This window comes from Eurosta solidaginis, chromosome 5, assembly GCF_040869045.1.
Source record: "Eurosta solidaginis isolate ZX-2024a chromosome 5, ASM4086904v1, whole genome shotgun sequence".
Classification (NCBI taxonomy): Eukaryota; Metazoa; Arthropoda; class Insecta; order Diptera; family Tephritidae; genus Eurosta; species Eurosta solidaginis.
In genome coordinates this window covers 263,920,673-263,939,903 of record NC_090323.1, presented here as the reverse complement: position 1 = coordinate 263,939,903, position 19,231 = coordinate 263,920,673, and the positions used below count along the sequence as shown (strand labels likewise).

Sequence of the window (19,231 nt, the reverse complement as noted above, 5' to 3'; positions counted from 1 at the left end):
GTGATTTAAAAACAGTTTTGAAGTAATATCTAAATTGTTCCGTAATAATAATGAAATTCTTCCAAAATGATCCCGAGATAATACCGAAATGGTCTCGAGGTGATGAAAAAATTCCGCAATCATTTCGAAATATTCTAGTAATGCTCCCAAAGTGGTCCCTAAATGATACGGAGATAGTCCTGATAATAATCATTTTTGTTTCCAAAGAAATAGCCCCTAAACCAACCACGAAATAATCTCCAAATAAAATAAATGTAAGCCGCGATAACCTCCAAAGAGATTTAAGGCCGGTCTTCTCTTCCAATTTGCGTCGTACTCCTCTTATTTTTTCCTAGAAATTGGCTGGATGGGACCTACTTGTTTTATGCCGACTTCGAACGGCATCTGCAAGGCCGATGAGCTTTCACTAAGAGCTTTCCATGGCAGAAATTCACTCGGAGTGCTTGCCAAACACTGCCGAGGGGCGACTACGCTTGGAAAAATTTTCTTCTAATTGAAAAAAACTAGTTTCTAAACATTTTGATGTAGCTTTGCCCGGGGCGTGAACCCAGGATCTTCGGTGTGGTAGGTGGAGCACGCTACCATCACACCACGGTGGCCGCTCCAAATGGTCACGGAATTATCCCAAACAGATCCCGAAAGGGTATTGGAATTATACCTAAGCCCGAAGCCATGTCGCAATACACTCAGAATCATTCCGAACTAATTCGAAAATAGGCCCAGAAATTCCGCAACTATATGCAATTTGTCCCGAAGTGATCCCGCAGGGCTGTCAAAAACAGTTCCGAAATAATCTTGAAATGGTCCCGTAATAACAATGGAATAATTCCAAACTGATCTCGAAATATTACCGAAATGATCTGGAGGTGATTCTAAAAGCAATCTTGTAAAATTATCGGAGCAATTCCAAAATAATATCTAAATGATACGGAAATGCTATCGCAAATAGATTGGAAGCCGGGCCGGAGTATAATTTTTTTTTATGTTTTGACAGTAACAATTATTTGTAGTCCCTGATATGAACTGAGGGCACAGCAGACAACGAACAGATGTATGGCTCGAAATCATGAATGGTGTCGAGAGACGATGAAACGGCCCTAGTGATGAGGTATATACAAATATGAGCATAGTGCTATGATTAATAGTACAAAGACTACTCCTGCTAGGTCATGTTTCCCACCCGAAAACAATTGCTATCGACGCCCTTATTTAAAAGTACAGGAAAGTTTAGACGGGCACGTGGAGGAGTGATTAATCTCCCTTGGTACTCCAAATTGGCGTCAGTTATCTCGAAACAGGGATAATTGGCGTGACTTGACATTTAATGATACTGATGATGATATGATCATAATAACATAGCAGACCAACAGTTGGCAGGATATCCTTATAATAAATCACACTAGAAGATCTCAGAAAACGTGAGAAAAAGTTTTACCCTAAATATAAATCACAAATGAATATCTTTTAAATCATTTGTAATAAGTGCGAAACTGGATTGGGTTATCTTATTAATCTTTAAATGCAATTTCGATTTCTAATAGCCCACCACCCTCTCTTAGCTGCCGTTTCGAAAACTCCCAAACTCAGTAATCTTTTGAAGATCAGCATCATCGGAGTTTGTTAAATACAGCCTGGCAGTTTCGGTGCTTAGTTAAAATTACATCATCAGAGAAAGCTCCAGGAAAATTTCCTTGTTGTTGTAGCAGTGCTTCGCCTCATCCAATAGGCACGACCAGTCTCAAGTTCTCAAGTTGTCTTCAATACCCTATAACGGAATTCCAGGGGTACTTGTAGTTTCGACAGGGGTCGACCATAGTGAGAGGGATGTTAGAGGCGTTGGTTTCACATTGCAGTTTAAGAGATGGTTGGTGTCATGTGGGGACACATTGCAAGCAGGACATATATTTTGTATGTCGGGGTTGATTCTGATTTTCTTAATTGACAACTGTTTTGAGAACCATTCGGAGATTATCTTCACTGACACAATGCAATTCATTTTATATTTGGACGATCTATAACTTTTATTCTCTATTGATCAACCAACGGACCAGTGAGTTGCGGAATGCTGAATAATTTCACACCTGCTTGGTCAATTAACTTTAACAGTTGACCTCGTCAAGATGATATAAATGATTAAATACGTGTGACTATAAACATACATACATATGTACATAAATATTCAAATATATGCACATAAAATATATTAATGTTAACTAAAATATCTTCTTTACAAATATCTGCCGTAAAAAACAAATTTTACTACTAATTGATAATCAAATGTCAATGTGCATTGTATTGGACGTCACAATGTCAAATCAAATTTTTAATGAAGCTCCACAGTTTTGATTGTTCAATTAAACTGTTGTACTTATAACTTTAGATGTTTATCTGTCATAATATTCAATTTGCAGGGGATTATGGTTTTTATGAGTAGAAAATAGTTTCCTTTTTGTAAACTCCATTAGCAGCCACTGTTGTCGTAATGACATTAAAAATTATATCAAAATATTTCAGCGATAGCTAACCAAAAACTCCGTGTGCAGAAAAAAAAAATTAAGGCGCGATAACCGCCGAAGAGATCTAAGACCGAGCTTCTCTTCCAATTTGCGTCGTGCTCCTTTTTAATCTTTCCTACAAATTGGCGGGACGGGACCTACTTGTTCTATGCCGACTCCAAACGGCATCTGCGAGGCAGATGAGTTTTCACTGAGAGCTTTTCATGGCAGAAATACACTCGGAGTACTTGCCATACACTGCCGAGGGGCGACGCCGCTTAGAAAAATTGTCTTCTAATTGAAAAACCTTATTTCTAAAATTTTGATGTTGCTTTGCCCGGAGTGTGAACCCAGGGCATTCGGTGTGGTAGGCGGAGCGCGCAACCATCACACAACGGTGGCCAGAAAATATTATTCCACAAAAATCTATCAAAGTATATTTGCTTCAGAAAAACTGTCTCAAAGTATGATATAAGACAAAATTCCTCTTTTATAAAAATCGGTTGTATGGAGGATATATGCTATAGTGGTCCGATCCGGCCGGTTCTGAGGGACTACATAGTTTGCATACAAACAGACAGATCGACAGACTGACATTTCAGTATACTTATTGGTGGGTCTACCTATTCTCCTTTAAGGACTTACAATTTTGAGATTCGTGACAAACTTTATATACCATTTCATTTTCATGAAAGGTATAAAACGAGCTCATTCCACTTTTCATAAAGTCACAAAAACTGCTTACTAAATAACGTAAACATACAATTGGCATTAGACTGGGTCGATTTAGTAACCGATATCGCGCCATCGATTTTTCGATAGGATTTGGGCTGAGGGAAAAAAGTTCCACTACTTATACCCAAAAAAATAATTTTCGAGCCTGCGACATTTTAATTTTTGACTTTTCTTCGACTTTGATTTTTAAGATTTTTTTCATGACCTACTAAAAAAATTTTCATTTTATTGTAAAATTTTCATGTATACCCTGTCCGACCCAAAAATGTCCGCTAAAAACTTTGGCGATAACAGTTTTTTAAAAAAAATTAATAAATTTATTTTTTTGGGTATGCGTAGTGGAACTTTTTTTTCTGAGCCCAAATCCTATCGAAAAATCGATGGCGCAATATCGGTTAACTTTCGTCCATACAAATCGACCCAGCCCAATATGCATACAGTATTATTTCCTTAATAATTATTCAAATTGGTTTTTTTTAGTTTTTTATGTGACAGAAGCAAGTTTATTATTTATTTATGCTTAAATAATTTCAATAACGAAATGTCAATAATATTATTACTTATTAAATATCAAGTTGGAATATGTCAAATACTTGTAGGACAATAACTTCGGTACACGAGTTTGAATGCACTAACTTTACGGTAAAATCAGTTTCAAAATCAGTAAAGTGCGCTTACTGCGATTTTGGAATTTTGATGCGAATGTATTTCTTCGACACCAATTAACTCATTAACTTAAAAATTTAACTTTCAAAATTCAAATTTAAATATAAAACAAGGTTTAAAATTTGTTTTGTATTTCGAATTTCAATTTTTCAAGGCAAAAAATTATTATAAATAATCATTGCTGCTTTTATTCTCTAAAAACCACAATAAATAAATAAATAAATAAATAAATGAATAAAAAATGTACAGAGGGCATTTTTATAAATATATCTGACAAAAAAAAAAAAAAAAAACAACAGCGACTACCTTGAGAAAGCATCGTGTAATTTGTCAAAGTGTCGAGAGACGGATCTCAGCAAAAAAAATCTTTGGGTATACATAGAAATGTTCTATTTTTTCAGCAAAATAACATTATAATAAAATTTTACTGTTAGAATGATTTCAGAGCATAAAAGCCGTGTAAATAAAACTATTATATGAAAAAAAAGAATAAAAAAGCAGTAATAGTTGTGTACCAAATAAAATTATTTATTTAGTTAAAACAAACGTAAAACTCGCACTTCACATTTCTCCGATTTCACTTTACTGCCTTTTTGCTATGGACGGCAGTATAGATGTGGCAAATTTCTGTGTTTCAACTTTGATTACAATATTCTTGGGTCTCACCTGGATTTAATTTTACATCGGATGCAAATACATCATGGGGTGTTGGGTTGCTTCTTTTCTCATATGAGACTGTTGCCAATAGTATGCTAAAATGTTTCCCTCAACTAGCGATGTGTATGGTATATCTCGGCTTTCATTAAAAAATTGTGCGACTTTGATCTAACCCCGGTTTTTAAAAGATGCAACAAAAATAATTTCCAAACAATCTACTTTTTACATGCTCCAGGAATGTACTGTAAGGGTTAAAATATATTTTTCGGTGAAGAGTTTAATCATCCTTGATTTTATTCTACGCGTTCCACGGTCTTGAATCTTGCACTTTTTTTTTATACTCAGTTGAGCAGAGCTCACAGAGTATATTAAACTTTGATTGGATAATGGTTGGTTGTACAGGTATAAAGGAATCGAGATAGATATAGACTTCCATATATCAAAAACATCAGGATCGAAAAAAAATTTGATTGAGCCGTGTCCGTCCGTCCGTCTGTCCGTTAACACGATAACTTGAGTAAATTTTGAGGTATCTTGATGAAATTTGGCATGTAGGTGCCTGAGCACTTATCTCAGATCGCTATATAAAATGAACAATATCGGACTATAACCACGCCCACTTTTTCGATATCGAAAATTTCGAAAAACCGAAAAAGTGCGATAATTCATTACCAAAGACGAATAAACCGATGATACTTGGTAGGTGAGTTGAACTTATGACGCAGAATAGAAAATTAGTAAAATTTTGGACAATGGGCGTGGCACCGCCCACTTTTAAAAGAAGGTAATTTAAAAGTTTTACAAGCTGTAACTTGGCAGTCGTTGACTATATCATGATGAAATTTGGCAGGAACGTTACTCCTATTACTATATGTATGCTTAATAAAAATTAGCAAAATCGGTGAACGACCACGCCCACTTTGAAAAAAAAATTTTTTTTAAGTCAAATTTTAACAAAAAATTTATTATCTTTACAGTATATAAGTATTACGTCAACATTCAACTCCAATAATGATATGGTGAAACAAAATGCAAAAATAAAATAAAATTTCAAAATGGGCATGGATCCGCCCTTTTGATTTAATTTGTCTAGGATACTTTTAATGCCATAAATCGAACAAAAATTTACCAATCCCTGTGAAATTTGATAGGGGCTTAGATTCAGGGATGGTAACTTATTTCTGTGAAAAAGGGCGAAATCGGTTGAAGCCACGCCCAGTTTTTATACAAATTCGATCGTCTGTCCTTCCGCTCGGCCGTTAACACGATAACTTGAGCAAAAATCGATATATCTTTACTAAACTCAGTTCACGTACTTATCTGAACTCACTTTGTATTGGTATAAAAAATGGCCGAAATCGGACTATGACCGCGCCCACTTTTTCGATATCGAAAATTAAGAAAAACGAAAAAATGCCATAATTCTATACCAAATACGAAAAAAGGGATGAAACATAGTATTTGGATTAGTTTATTGACGCAAAATATAACTATAGAAAAAAAACTTTGTAAAATGGGTGTGACACCTACCATATTAAGTAGAATGAAATGCAAAAGTTCTGCAGGGCGAAATAAAAAACCCTTGAAATCTTGGCAGGAATACTGTTCGTGGTATTATATATATAAATAATTTAGCGGTATCCAACAGATGATGTTCTGGGTCACCCTGGTCCACATTTTGGTAGATATCTGGAAAACGCCTTCACATATACAACTACCACCACTCCCTTTTAAAAGCCTCATTGCTATAAAAAATGCAACAAATATAGTAGATTCTAACATGGCACATAGATTGGTCCAAATGAACCCTTCGGCTCCTCCACTGGTTGCGCTACCAAAAATCCACAAGCCGGACACGCCAATGAGGCCCATCATTAATTTCAAATCGGCACCATGTTACAAACTGTCCAAATATTTAAAAACGATATTGATAGATACTCTGGAGCTAAGGAACGAATATGCTATAGCTAACACAACAGAACTAATAGAGAGACTCGAGACCGTAGAGCTAACAAGAAACAGCAAATTGGTATCTTTTGACATAAAAGATTTATACCCATCTATACCACTATCGGAGACTTTGGACATAGTTAGCTCAACAATAGTTCATAACACAAAAAACAAAGTGAAAAGTATGCAAATCACAAATACGCTAAGAACCACTTTACGTCAAAACTATTTTAAATTTAACAATAAAATATATAGACAAACAAACGGTCTTGGAATGGGAAGCCCCACGTCAGCAATTCTTATGGAAGTGTTCATGCAAAATCTGGAAGAAAAGTACATACAGGAGCTGAAGTCCAGATTAGGCGTGTCATTTTATGCTAGATACGTGGATGACATAATATGCGTTTTAACTACTAATAACGAAGAGCTCGTACTGGAGTACCTCAACAAACAGCACGGCAATATAAAATTTACAATGGAAACCGAAAAAGACGGAGGAATCAACTATCTAGACCTCACGATAAATATTGATAAAGAAGCCAAAAGATTTAACTATGACATATATAGAAAGTCAACGGCCACCGACACAATAATACACAATACCTCAAATCACCCTCAACATCATAAAAATGCAGCATTAAGGCACTTGGTACATAGACTTGAAAGAACACCTCTTACACAAGAGGCATATAAGAAAGAACTTGAGGTCATATATAATATCGCTGCAAACAACGGATATAAAAAAGCACTAGTAGATAAGCTCAGAAGGACAAATGGAGAACCAAAAAGAAATAATGAAAAGGAAAATAATAGCTGGACGACTATGACATATACTGGAAAAGCAACATATAAATTGGCAAACTTCTTTAAAAAATACAACATTAACACAGCATTCAAAACATCGAACAATCTAAGGCGAAAACTAAGAACTAACATTAACTCAGAGGATCCGTTTAGCAGCCACGGCGTATACAAGCTTACCTGCGGATGCCAGCATGGTTACATAGGACAAACAGGACGGCAAATAAGAATGAGGTTCAGAGAACATATTAGAGATTACAACAAAAAAATACGGAATTCAAACATTATACCCGAGTCTAACTTCGCGAATCACATGGTCGAGAATGAATGTTCCCCAGCAAACATCAATAAAACAGTTAGGGTTCTTCACATACAAGAAAAGGGCCGACGTCTCAACGTACTCGAAAACATGGAAATCTACAAACAGAAAACATTCGACGGCAGAATAATAAACGAACAGATAAACACAATTTCTGACACAATATTCGAGCCTTTAAAACTTGTTTACAGGAAACGACTTAATAACACAGGTACATCAGACAAACACACAACAACAAATAAACACAAAACAATTAACACACCAAAACAAAAAACCGACAAAGAAGGTCAAACGACTAAAATCACAGATTTCTACCTACCCCAGTCAGCCACACAAATCGATTAGTAAAACCACCCTCGGTTCTGAACAAACACACAGCACATACACATAACTAAATATACACAAGCATCAATTTGACAATACCTGCTCATATACCTACGAACTATAAATACAGGACAAATGACAACAACAGATCAGAACGAAAATCGACACTGATGATGGCACAACGCCGAAACCGGTTTGTCTCAAAACCAAATTTGACAAGGGATGACGGAAAATCGTTCCAATATACCTCATTAATACCTTTTATTTGATACCCATATCGTACAAACACATTCTAAAGTCAGCCCTGGTCCACCTTTATGGCGATATCTCGAAAAGGGGGCCACTTATAGAAATAAGGTCCACTCCCTTTTAAAATACTCATTGATACCCATATTGTACAAACGCATTCTAGAGTCACCCCTGGTCCACCTTTATGCCGATATCTCGAAAAAGCGACCACCTATACAACTACCACCACTCCCTTTTAAAACCCTCATTAATACCTTTAATTTGATACCCATATCGTACAAACAAATTCTAGAGTCACGCCTGGTTCACCTTTATGGCGATATGTCGAAAAGCGTCCACCTATAGAACTAAGCCCAACGCCCTTTTAAAATACTCATTAACACCTTTCGTTTGATACCCATATTGTACAAACGCATTTAGAGTCACCCCTGGTCCACCTTTATGGAGATATCTCGAAAAGGCGACCACCTATACAACTACCACCACTCCCTTTTAAAACCTTCATTAATACCTTTAATTTGATACCCATATCGTACAAACACATTCTTGAGTCACCCCTGGTCCACCTTTATGTCGCTATCTCGAAAAGGCGTCCAGCTGTAGAACTAAACCCCACGCCCTTTTGAAATACTCATTAACACCTTTCGTTTGATACCCATAGTGTACAAACGCATTCTGTAGTCACCCCTGGTCCACCTTTATGGCGATATCTCGAAAAGGCGTCCACCTATAGAACTAAGACCCACTCCCTTTTAAAATGTTCATTAACCCCTTTCATTTGATACCCATATCGTACAAACAAATTCTAGGGTCACCCCTGGTCCACCTTTATGGCGCTATCTCGAAAAGGCGTCCAGCTGTAGAACTAAACCCCACGCCCTTTTGAAATACTCATTAACACCTTTCGTTTGATACCCATATTGTACAAACGCATTCTATAGTCACCCCTGGTCCACCTTTATGGCGATATCTCGAAGCGGCGTCCACCTATGGAAAAAGGGATCACTCCATTTTAAAATACTCATTAACACCTTTCATTTGATACCCATATCGTACAAACACATTCTAGAGTACCCCTGGTCCACCTTTATGGCGCTATCTCGAAAAGGCGTCCACCTATAGAACTAAGGCCCACTCCCTTTTAAAATGTTCATTAACCCCTTTCATTTGATACCCATATCGTACAAACAAATTCTAGGGTCACCCCTGGTCCACCTTTATGGCGCTATCTCGAAAAGGCGTCCAGCTGTAGAACTAAACCCCACGCCCTTTTGAAATACTCATTAACACCTTTCGTTTGATACCCATATTGTACAAACGCATTCTATAGTCACCCCTGGTCCACCTTTATGGCGATATCTCGAAGCGGCGTCCACCTATGGAAAAAGGGATCACTCCCTTCTAAAATACTCATTAACACCTTTCATTTGATACCCATATCGTACAAACAAATTCTAGAGTCAACCCTGGTCCACCTTTATGGCGATATCCCTAAATGGCGTCCACCTATAGAACTATGGCCCACTCCCTCTTAAAATACTCTTTAATACCTTCCATTTGATACATATGTCATACAAACACATTCCAGGGTTACCCTCGGTTCATTTTCCTACATGGTTATTTTCCCTTATGTTGCCACCATAGCTCTCAACTGAGTATGTAATGTTCGGTTACACCCGAGAGTAACCTTCCTTACTTGTTTTTATTGAGTAATGCTTATCAAGTTTTTCCAGCAGATTCCAGGTAGATTGTATCTATACGGACTTTTCTAAAGCCCTTGATAAAGTGTCTGAAATTTTTATTGCGACGCCTGAATGTCTTGGCTTTCGTTCTTAATTTTTAGATGGGCTTAAGTCGTACTTGTGGCATAGACCGTGCTTGCTAAAGTCAATTATTTTAGGGATCTTGGGGTTATTTTTGATTCCAAGCTTCTCTTTAACAGCAACATTGGTTTTATTATCTCTAAGTCATATGCAATGCTAGGCTTCCTTAGGAGAAATAGTGCTGAGTGCTCAACTCCATATACATACCATGTCGTGCATCCCCATCTGAAGTATGCAGCCTTTATTTGGCGCCTGATTCATCTATTCTGAAAAAATATTTCTTAAATATGCCTTACATTGCCTTCGCTTCTAGGACCCAGTTCCTTCTTATAGTTCTCGGATATTTCTACTTAATCTTAAATTTTTAGATATAAGAAGAGATCTTTTTGACTTTTGTTTTTGGGATTAGAAACTGTCCTAACATCTTGGAACTGATTTATTTTAATGTTCCGCATAGAGTATTTGGTTTTCAAATATCTGCTATTGCTGCTATTTACAGACAAATTATACCCGGAACGCCCCTCTGGGACGAACTGAACTCAATATAAGTTCTAATACCGACCTTGATTTTACTGTCTCAAAATGAAATTTTGTTTATAACAGGGACGTAAAATAATTATAACATTTTTTTCGGAGTCGAAAAAATCCTGGTCAAGAAATGAAAATGTTTGAGTTCCCAGGTATCCCTAGAGCAATATCATGTCATTCCATAAAAGTCCACATATAAAAGAAAAATCTGTATTTTTATTTTTTGAGTCCGATAGAACTAGTTAAACTCGAACTTTTAAAAATAAAAGTCCGGAAATAAAATTTAAATCCGGACTTTTATTTTTTAAGGCAAAAATAAAATTCCGGATTGATAACAAAGAAACGGCTCATCCGAAATAAAAAAATGTTTTCAATAAAAATTATTTCCGAACTTTTATTTTTAGAAGTCCGAGTTTAACTACTTCTATCGGGCTCAGGTAATAAAAATCCGAAAATAATTTTTATCTTGCTCCAAATATATTAAAAGCAGGGGCTGAAACTGTTATTCCTTTTATAATATAATTCCTTGCAAAACTATTAATTTTGGACTTTAAATATATTTGGATCAAGATAAAAATTATTTTCGGATTTTTATTTTTTGAGTCCTATAGATCTAGTTAAAATAGGACTTTTAAAAATAAAAGTCCGGAAATAAAAGTTAAATCAGGACTTTTATTTTTTAAAGCCAAAATAAAAGTCCGGCTTGATAACCAACGGCTTATCCGAAATAAAAAAATTTTTGAATAAAAATTATTTCCGAACTTTTATTTTTAACTTATAATTTTAAAGTAGTAAAATTTTATTTTGGTATTCTAAATATGGCTTATGGTGTTGCAGAAATCTTATTATTCTTGTAAAAAATATATTTTTATTATGGTTTTTTTTTTTTTTTTTTTTTGTTGGTTTGTTTACATATTGGCATTGAAATCGAATTTATGGACATCTGAGACGATACTAGCCAAGTCGATGACAAAAGAACATGTGAATAGAGTAGATTCAACAAGGTGCAGTTCTGTCATGTCCTTATCGTCTTCCCCCGCTGTTTTACTAGTCACTAGCAATAAATTTAAGAATAAAGTAGTTGCAATATTGTTTATTTATACTTATTTCTTGATTCTTCTTTTTTATCATTTACAGATGCACCTGTAATATTAACTTTGCCGCATATGTTGGGCGCTTCCAATGAATATACTAAAATGATAAAGGGTCTTCGACCCGATGCAAAGAAACATCAGACATTTGTGGATGTGCAGCATGTAAGTAAATGGTTTAAGTAGAATAAAGTTAATTAATGCTAAACTGTCCGAAAAGATTCTGCATACCATTCCGTCCTCCGTTATGTTGTTAGTGGAGTCTTCCGCAAGGGAAGACGCTGCAGTGACTTGGTAGAGTAGACTTTCGGCTGATTCTGAGTTTTTAACAGAGTTATCTCTCCCAATCTTCCCAACCCGCTTGGAGCCAAGCGTAAGCAATTTCACCAGACCTGAATTCACTTCCGCACTCCACTACTCCCAAGAGTCTATTTGTGTCAAGAAGTTAACAGGCTTGCATTCAAACCCAGAGTTGGCTTTGTACGAAGGCCCTCGCGCTAATTTCAATCCGATTGACATAAGAATCGGTGTCTAGTGATTTCCATCAGGCCAACACTAAATGGAAGAGAATTAGCTTGACTACTATATTATACAGCCAGTGCACCCCTTTGGACTTTCGTCCACCTTTAATTTTGCGCTTCATTGCAATTTTACTCGCTTTATAGGCACTTTCTACCTATATTATCATTTAATCACCCGTACAGGACAAGTGATACATATGAACAGTTAACTACGAAACTTAGCTTCTCCCTGTTTATTATCGATTTCACTAGATCCTTCGAGAGCAAAGCGTTCGTTCCTTTGTCTGATGTGCGATCGCAGGTAGAAAAGTATAATATACATATTGTGACGAATATTAGCAACACTCTCATCTCTAAGCCGATGCTAAGCAGTGCCTTGTATGCACATCAATAGATCAATCATTATGCCTACACATATGTACGTACACGCAGCGGAGAAGAGACGCACAAACACATGCAGATATCTTATCTGAGATGCTCCCAAAAGTATGCAATTGTACTTGTGGAAGTGTCGCTCACAAATACACGCGCATATGAGAAGCTATACACCTGCATCTGTTGTTATAATTATATGGCAGTAACTAAGTAAATTCTGGAAGCGCCTAGAAGATGCAACGAGGAAATCACAGAGTATAAAAGCACCAACAGTAGAGGCGCGAGAATCAGTTGGATTTAAGACGCTATCTGGCGAGCAATAGTAGAGTTATTTATTGTGAAGTACTTTAATAAAGGCCATTTTGCATTATTGAATATTGGAGTTATTTATTCAACAGTTTAGTGATTCGAAGATTGCAAATAAAGGAAATTGCTGTAAATTCGTTACAGTTGGTGTCAGAAGAGGAATTGTTGAATAAATTCCGAAGACTTCGAATACAACTTGGACATGGCAAAGTTGAGTGAATTGACGATCCAGCAACTGAAGGAGGAGTTGGAAGTCCGTGGATTGGCTACTTTTGGCGATAAATCCCAGCTACAAAGACGACTAAGTGTAGCTATGGTATTTGAAGGAATCAATGCTGAGGAGTATGTCTTTCATTATGATAGCGACAAAACAACAACAAAAATGGAAGAAAAAACGAAACGAGTGACGAGCACAATATCTGCACAAACATCGACAATGGCATCTCAGCTGGAGTCACAGGAGGCACGCATTTCAAAAATGACGTCACAAATGTCATCTCAATTGGAAGAACAGAAGACATATATGTCATCTCAACTGGAAGCGCAAGAGGCACGTATATCTGGAATGTTAACAAAAATTTCGGAACAGGTATCATCGCAGCTCTTTGCGAAACTGGAAGAGCAGGATGCAAAAATTTTACAACTCGAGGACAAAATTGATGCCGAGATAGAAGCGTTGAAAGGTCTTATGCAACAGTTACAACTAAATCGCCCAGCTGTTCCAGCGAGCAATCCGAAGGTAAAAACTCCATCTTTTGACGGCTGTGTTCCTTTCGAGGTATTCAAGCTTCAATTTGAGAATACGTCAGCAGTGAACAACTGGAATGCTGAAGATAAAGTTGCTGCACTGTTCGTGGCATTGAAAGGGCCTGCAGCTGAAATCTTACAGACAATTCCAGAGTACGAACGGAACAACTATGAAATATTGATGAGCACTCTAGAGAGACGTTACGGAAGCGAGCATAGGAAACAGATATATCAAATTGAGTTGCAAAATCGTTACCAAAAGGCGAATGAGACTTTGCAGGAGTTTGCGTCGGATGTTGAAAGATTGGCTCATCTCGCAAATGCAGACGCACCCGTGGAATACACCGAGAGGATTAAAATTCAGAGCTTTATAAATGAAATACGGGATGCCGAAACGAAACGAGCTACATATCCGAACCCAAAGCCAACATTTGCTGAAACGGTATCACATGAACTGACGCAGGAAACAGCGTCACTTTTGAGTAAGCCCGCATACAAAGCTCATCGCGTGGAAGTGAAAAGGCCAGATTGGGTAGACACAATTTTGGAAGCACTAAAGGGATTACAACAAAAAAATGCCGGAGTTATGAAGCGTTTCAAGTGTTTCATTGCAGCACCGGTCATGGTAGTTCCAACTTGGCTGGTCGTAAACGCAAAGCTGGAGGAGATAAGCAAGAGCGAGTCAAATGTAAAGATCGGGAACTTGCCCCAGCTATTGAATGTCGGGTGATACCTATCTCGCAAACTGGAAGGAAATCGAGCAGTCTTACCGTCAAAGGAAATGTAGATGGCAAGGAGCGTGTACTGACTGTAGATACGGGCACAAATCATTCTTTAATCCACTCCGATTTGGTCAACAGGAGAGTAAAGCCATTACCAGGAGCAAGATTGCGTACGATTGCTGACGAGTATAACCAAGTCCAGGGAGAAGTGATCTGTGAAGTCTTAATTGGGAATGTCATGGTTCTACACAAATTCGTTGTGACGGAGATCGTTGATGAAGTCATATTGGGAGTGGACTTCTTAGTTGACCATGACATCAGGATCGATATGCCAAGAAAGATTATGCGCTATGAGAACCAGGATATGCCACTTAACTTCAGTATGGAAGAAGGGTTCAGCAGTAATCGAGTGATGGTGAGAGATTCGACAAAAACCGGAAAAGTCAAAGGCAGCAGATCAGGCAAGGGTTGATGGAACGAATTGGCCAAACAAATCAAAACCAAAGGTACCTGCGAGAAAAACACTGGCATTGACAAAACCGAATGGACGCACTAAAACGACTGAAAGAATTTTCCAGAAAGAATGCAAGGGTGGTTTCAAGCCAGCGCGCACTTCTGTTGAGAAACGTCTGAACGATACTGATTATGTGAAGCCAATTCGTCAAGAGCAAGCTCTACAAAGTGGTTCATTGGCCAAACAACAGAGTGCGAAGGAACCATCAAGGATAATGAGTAGTAAGATGAAACGCAGGTACGATGAGAACAATAATTCGGAAGGTTTCTTGGTGGGAGATTTGGTATTGTTATACAACCCTCACCGGCGGAAAGGTGTTCCATCCAAATTTCGGTGCAGTTGGGAAGGCCCGTACAAAGTTGTGAAGAAGATCAGTGATACCATCTACCGCATACAAACCATTGGGAAACCACGAAGTAGAAGGGTGGTACATTTGGAGATGCTAGCGGCGTTTAGATCGAGAGATTTGTCTGATCGGGACGATCAGACTTAGGTGGAGGGCAGTGTGACGAATATTAGCAACACTAAGGGATAATCTCATCTCTAAGCCGATGCTAAGCAGTGCCTTGTATGCACATCAATAGATCAATCATTATGCTTACACATATGTACGTACACGCAGCGGAGAAGAGACGCACAAACGCATGCAGATATCTTACCTGAGATGCTCCCAAAAGTATGCAATTGTAATTGTGGAAGTGTTGCTCACAAATACACGCGCATATGAGAAGCTATACACCTGCATCTGTAGTTATAATTATATGGCAGTAACTAAGTAAATTCTGGAGCGCCTAGAGGATGCAACGAGGAAATCACAGAGTATAAAGGCACCAACAGTAGAGGCGCGAGAATCAGTTGGATTTAAGACGCTATCTGGCGAGCAATAGTAGAGTTATTTATTGTGAAGTACTTTAATAAAGGCCATTTTGCATTATTGAATATTGAAATTATTTATTCAATAGTTTAGTGATTCGAACGATAGCAGAAGATTGCAAATAAGGGAAATTGCTGTAAATTCGTTACAATATTGTTGGTGTTATAGGTGATGGGAAGCTCTTCGTGCATGAATGCTTGACGAAAAAGAACAGGAATCTTATGTAACACGCATCACAGCTGAAAAAACAAAAGCGCTTGGTGAGCGCATTTTCAATGCATGGGCATGTTTATGTGAGAAAGCATCCAAATGCTGAAGCTGTGAGAGTGTATGATACAACAACCATTGATTGTGTTGCAGCAGCTACATGAGCAAAGATCTAGTGTTATTATTTAAACTATATTTATGTATATTTTCGAGAGGAAAAATGTATTTACGGTGCTTTCTTTTACTATTCTTCTCACCTCTTTCCGTAGTCTACAGCTTCCCTTAAAAACTGCTAACTTACAAGCATCTCTTGTTTGCTCTCGGTTTGGACAATGACAGTAGCGTACACACTAACAAGGCAAGCCTTAGGGTGGCACTTAAATTAGTATGCGATTATCATCGAGGTTTAAATATCTGTCATTTTAATGCTCGCAGTTTGACGGTGGCCAAACTCGACTATTTGAGTCATATATTTAATAAAACGGAAATTGGTGTGGTCTGTGTAACTGAGACCTGGTTTAAAGCAGATATCCCGAATTCAGAGTATGCTCTTTGCGACTTTTCCCTCTTGAGAAATGACAGGTCTACTGGGTGCAGAGGTGGCGGTATAGCTATTTATTTTAAGCCCAAGCTAAAGTGTAAAGTTTTACATGTGTCCACTTGTACTGATGTTGTTGAATATATCTTCGTTGAATTCAGCGATAATACTTATAAGTGCACAGTTGCTTGTATTTACAGCCCGCATAAGTCTAATGACTTAACATCAATATTTGCAAAAATTAAATAACTATATGTTAATTATGTTCATTTCATTGGTTGCGGAGATTTTAACATTGATATTTTAAATGAGGATAATAAATCCAAAAGTCTACAAAATAGCGTAAATAGTGTAGGTATTTCGATCGTAATAAATATGCTACCCGTTTTGCATATCAAAACAAACCATCCATGTTAGATATTTTTGGTGTCAGTGATGTTGATAAAGTAAACCATATTGGTCAATTTCCTTTGGCAGGTGTTTCAGATCATGAATTGATATTTTTGTGTTACGATGTTGTGTTTAATAAGGCGCGTCAAATGACCAACTTGACTTTTCGTGATTTTAAGAATATAAATATGCCTGCCTTAGTAAGTGTAGCTAGTACAATGGATTGGACTTTCTGCTGGTTCCTCCCAAGTGTTGATGAAAAAATAAGTTATTTCACAACAATGGTTACAAGCTTATTCGAAAAATATGTACCTACTCGGTATACAGGAATCACCGATAGCAGAAAGCCGTGGTTCACTAAACCCATTTTAAACCTCATTAAGGATCGAGAAAAAGCGTACAAATACTGGAAGCGTAATCCTACTCGGGAACGGTGGAGCGCATACAGTAGTTTGCGAAACAAGACAACGATGAAAATTCGCCAAGCTAAATCGTTATATTTTAAGAACAAATTTGCTGATGGAAGTCACTAGGAGTTGGCGTAAAAGACAGAGTAACATGTACGATTGACGCAGACGATATGAACTGTTACTTTATCGGGATGAATATGGCGCATGAACACGAGTCATTGTATGAAATAAATGAAGATCTCGTATGCGATCGTTCTGTAGAGTTTACTTTTAATTCAGTAACCGAAGAGGATGTAGTTAGGTGCCTTTACGCCATCAAATCAAACACTGTTGGTGTGGACGGTATTAATCTACGCGTTTTAAAGCTAATTCTGCCTTGTGCGCTTTCCTCGCATATTTTTTATTTTATTTTAGCATCTACCTTTCCTTCACAGTGGAAAGTATCAAATGTCACTCCGACCGCAAAAGGAAATGCGTATGACTCCCCAGGAAATTACAGACCTATCAGTATCTTGTCATAACTGTCGAAAGTCTTTGAAAAGTTAATCTCATGCCAAGTAGTGTTGCACCTAAAGAAGTATAACCTTTTATCTGAGTACCAATCTGGCTTTAGGTCTGGGCACAGCTGCTCTACTGCACTACTTAATGTAACAGATGATATCCGTCCTGCTTTTGAAAATAAAATGGTAACGATCTTAGCCCTCTTAGATTTTTCGAAAGCGTTCGACACTGTCAACCATAAGATTTTATTACTTAAATTACAACATTATTTTGGATTCGACACAACGTCTATAAAATTAATTAGGAGTTATCTTTCAGATAGGTTACAGCAGACTGTGTGTGGCAATAACATCTCGCAACGGAGCGTAGTATCTTCTGGTGTGCCTCAAGGTTCTATCCTAGGCCCCATTTTATTTACTATTTTTATAAATGACATTGTCAGCTGTTGCCAAAATACATCTATACACTTGTATGCGGATGACACTCAGATATACCTTTCGCGTCCTATTGGTTTATGCGAAGATTTAGTATGTAGAATGAATGATGACCTAAAAGCTATATCAAATTGGGCCAAGGTGAATGGACTTAACCTAAATCCGGCAAAAACAAAAGTCCTGCCAATATCATTCAACTCCTATGACTTAAATGAATTGCCATCTATAGTACTGGATGAAACCAAAATATCTTTTCTTTCGGCTGTGACTAATCTTGGGTTTATGGTGAACTCCCGGCTTACTTGCATAAACCACATTAATTTTGCTGTCTCGAAAATATATTATGTTCTTAAGAGGTTGTGGCTTGGCTGTTCTTATCTTCCAGTTAACACAAAAATTAAACTAGTAAAGGCTCCCGTTGTCCCACAAATCACCTATTTCGAACTAGTATATGGAGATCTCGACTCAGAATCCAATAGGAAATTAAACCTAGCTCTGAATAATGCTGCGAGGTTTATATACGGTAAGAGAAAGTTTGATCACATCTCCATCTACACAAAAAATATTCTTGGAAGGAGCTTGGAAAATTACCTTCAGACTAGGAACGTAATTTTTTTATTTAAAATTATTAGGTACCAGAAACCCGGCTATCTTTATGAAAAACTCAGCTTTGTAACATCTCCCCGTACTAATAATATTGTAGTACCACGATTTGTATCTCTACCGGGGTCTAGATTGTTCTTTGTTAGTGCTGTGCGACTATGGAACTCATTGCCAATGTCAATTAAATGTATTAAATCAGATAGACGCTTTAAGGCGGCAGTTGCAAATCATTTTTCATAGGGATGTCTCTTACATCCCGCTCTGCCTCGTTCGTGAGGTTTCTTCTAATTTGAGTTATTTTATATTCTAATATCAGTAAAATCTGTAATTTATATGTAAAACGTACAAAAAAGACTCAGCGTCTTAATGTGCTAAGGGAGTAAACAAACAAATAAATATGAAATATGAAATATTATGTTCATGGATATTTCCATGAAGGCCACGCCGTCCA

General features: G+C 37.3%; 1 protein-coding gene across 9 annotated transcripts in view; it reads left to right on the top strand.

Annotated features, from left to right (window-relative positions):
• Snmp2 (Sensory neuron membrane protein 2) overlaps positions 1-19,231 on the top strand; it is a 133,904-nt gene that overhangs the window by 113,550 nt on the left and 1,123 nt on the right. For all 9 annotated transcript variants that reach the window (XM_067790224.1, XM_067790222.1, XM_067790226.1 and 6 more), the window contains one exon: positions 11,685-11,803. In XM_067790224.1, the coding sequence (XP_067646325.1) occupies positions 11,685-11,803 (119 nt within the window). The remainder of the gene's footprint in view (positions 1-11,684; positions 11,804-19,231) is intronic.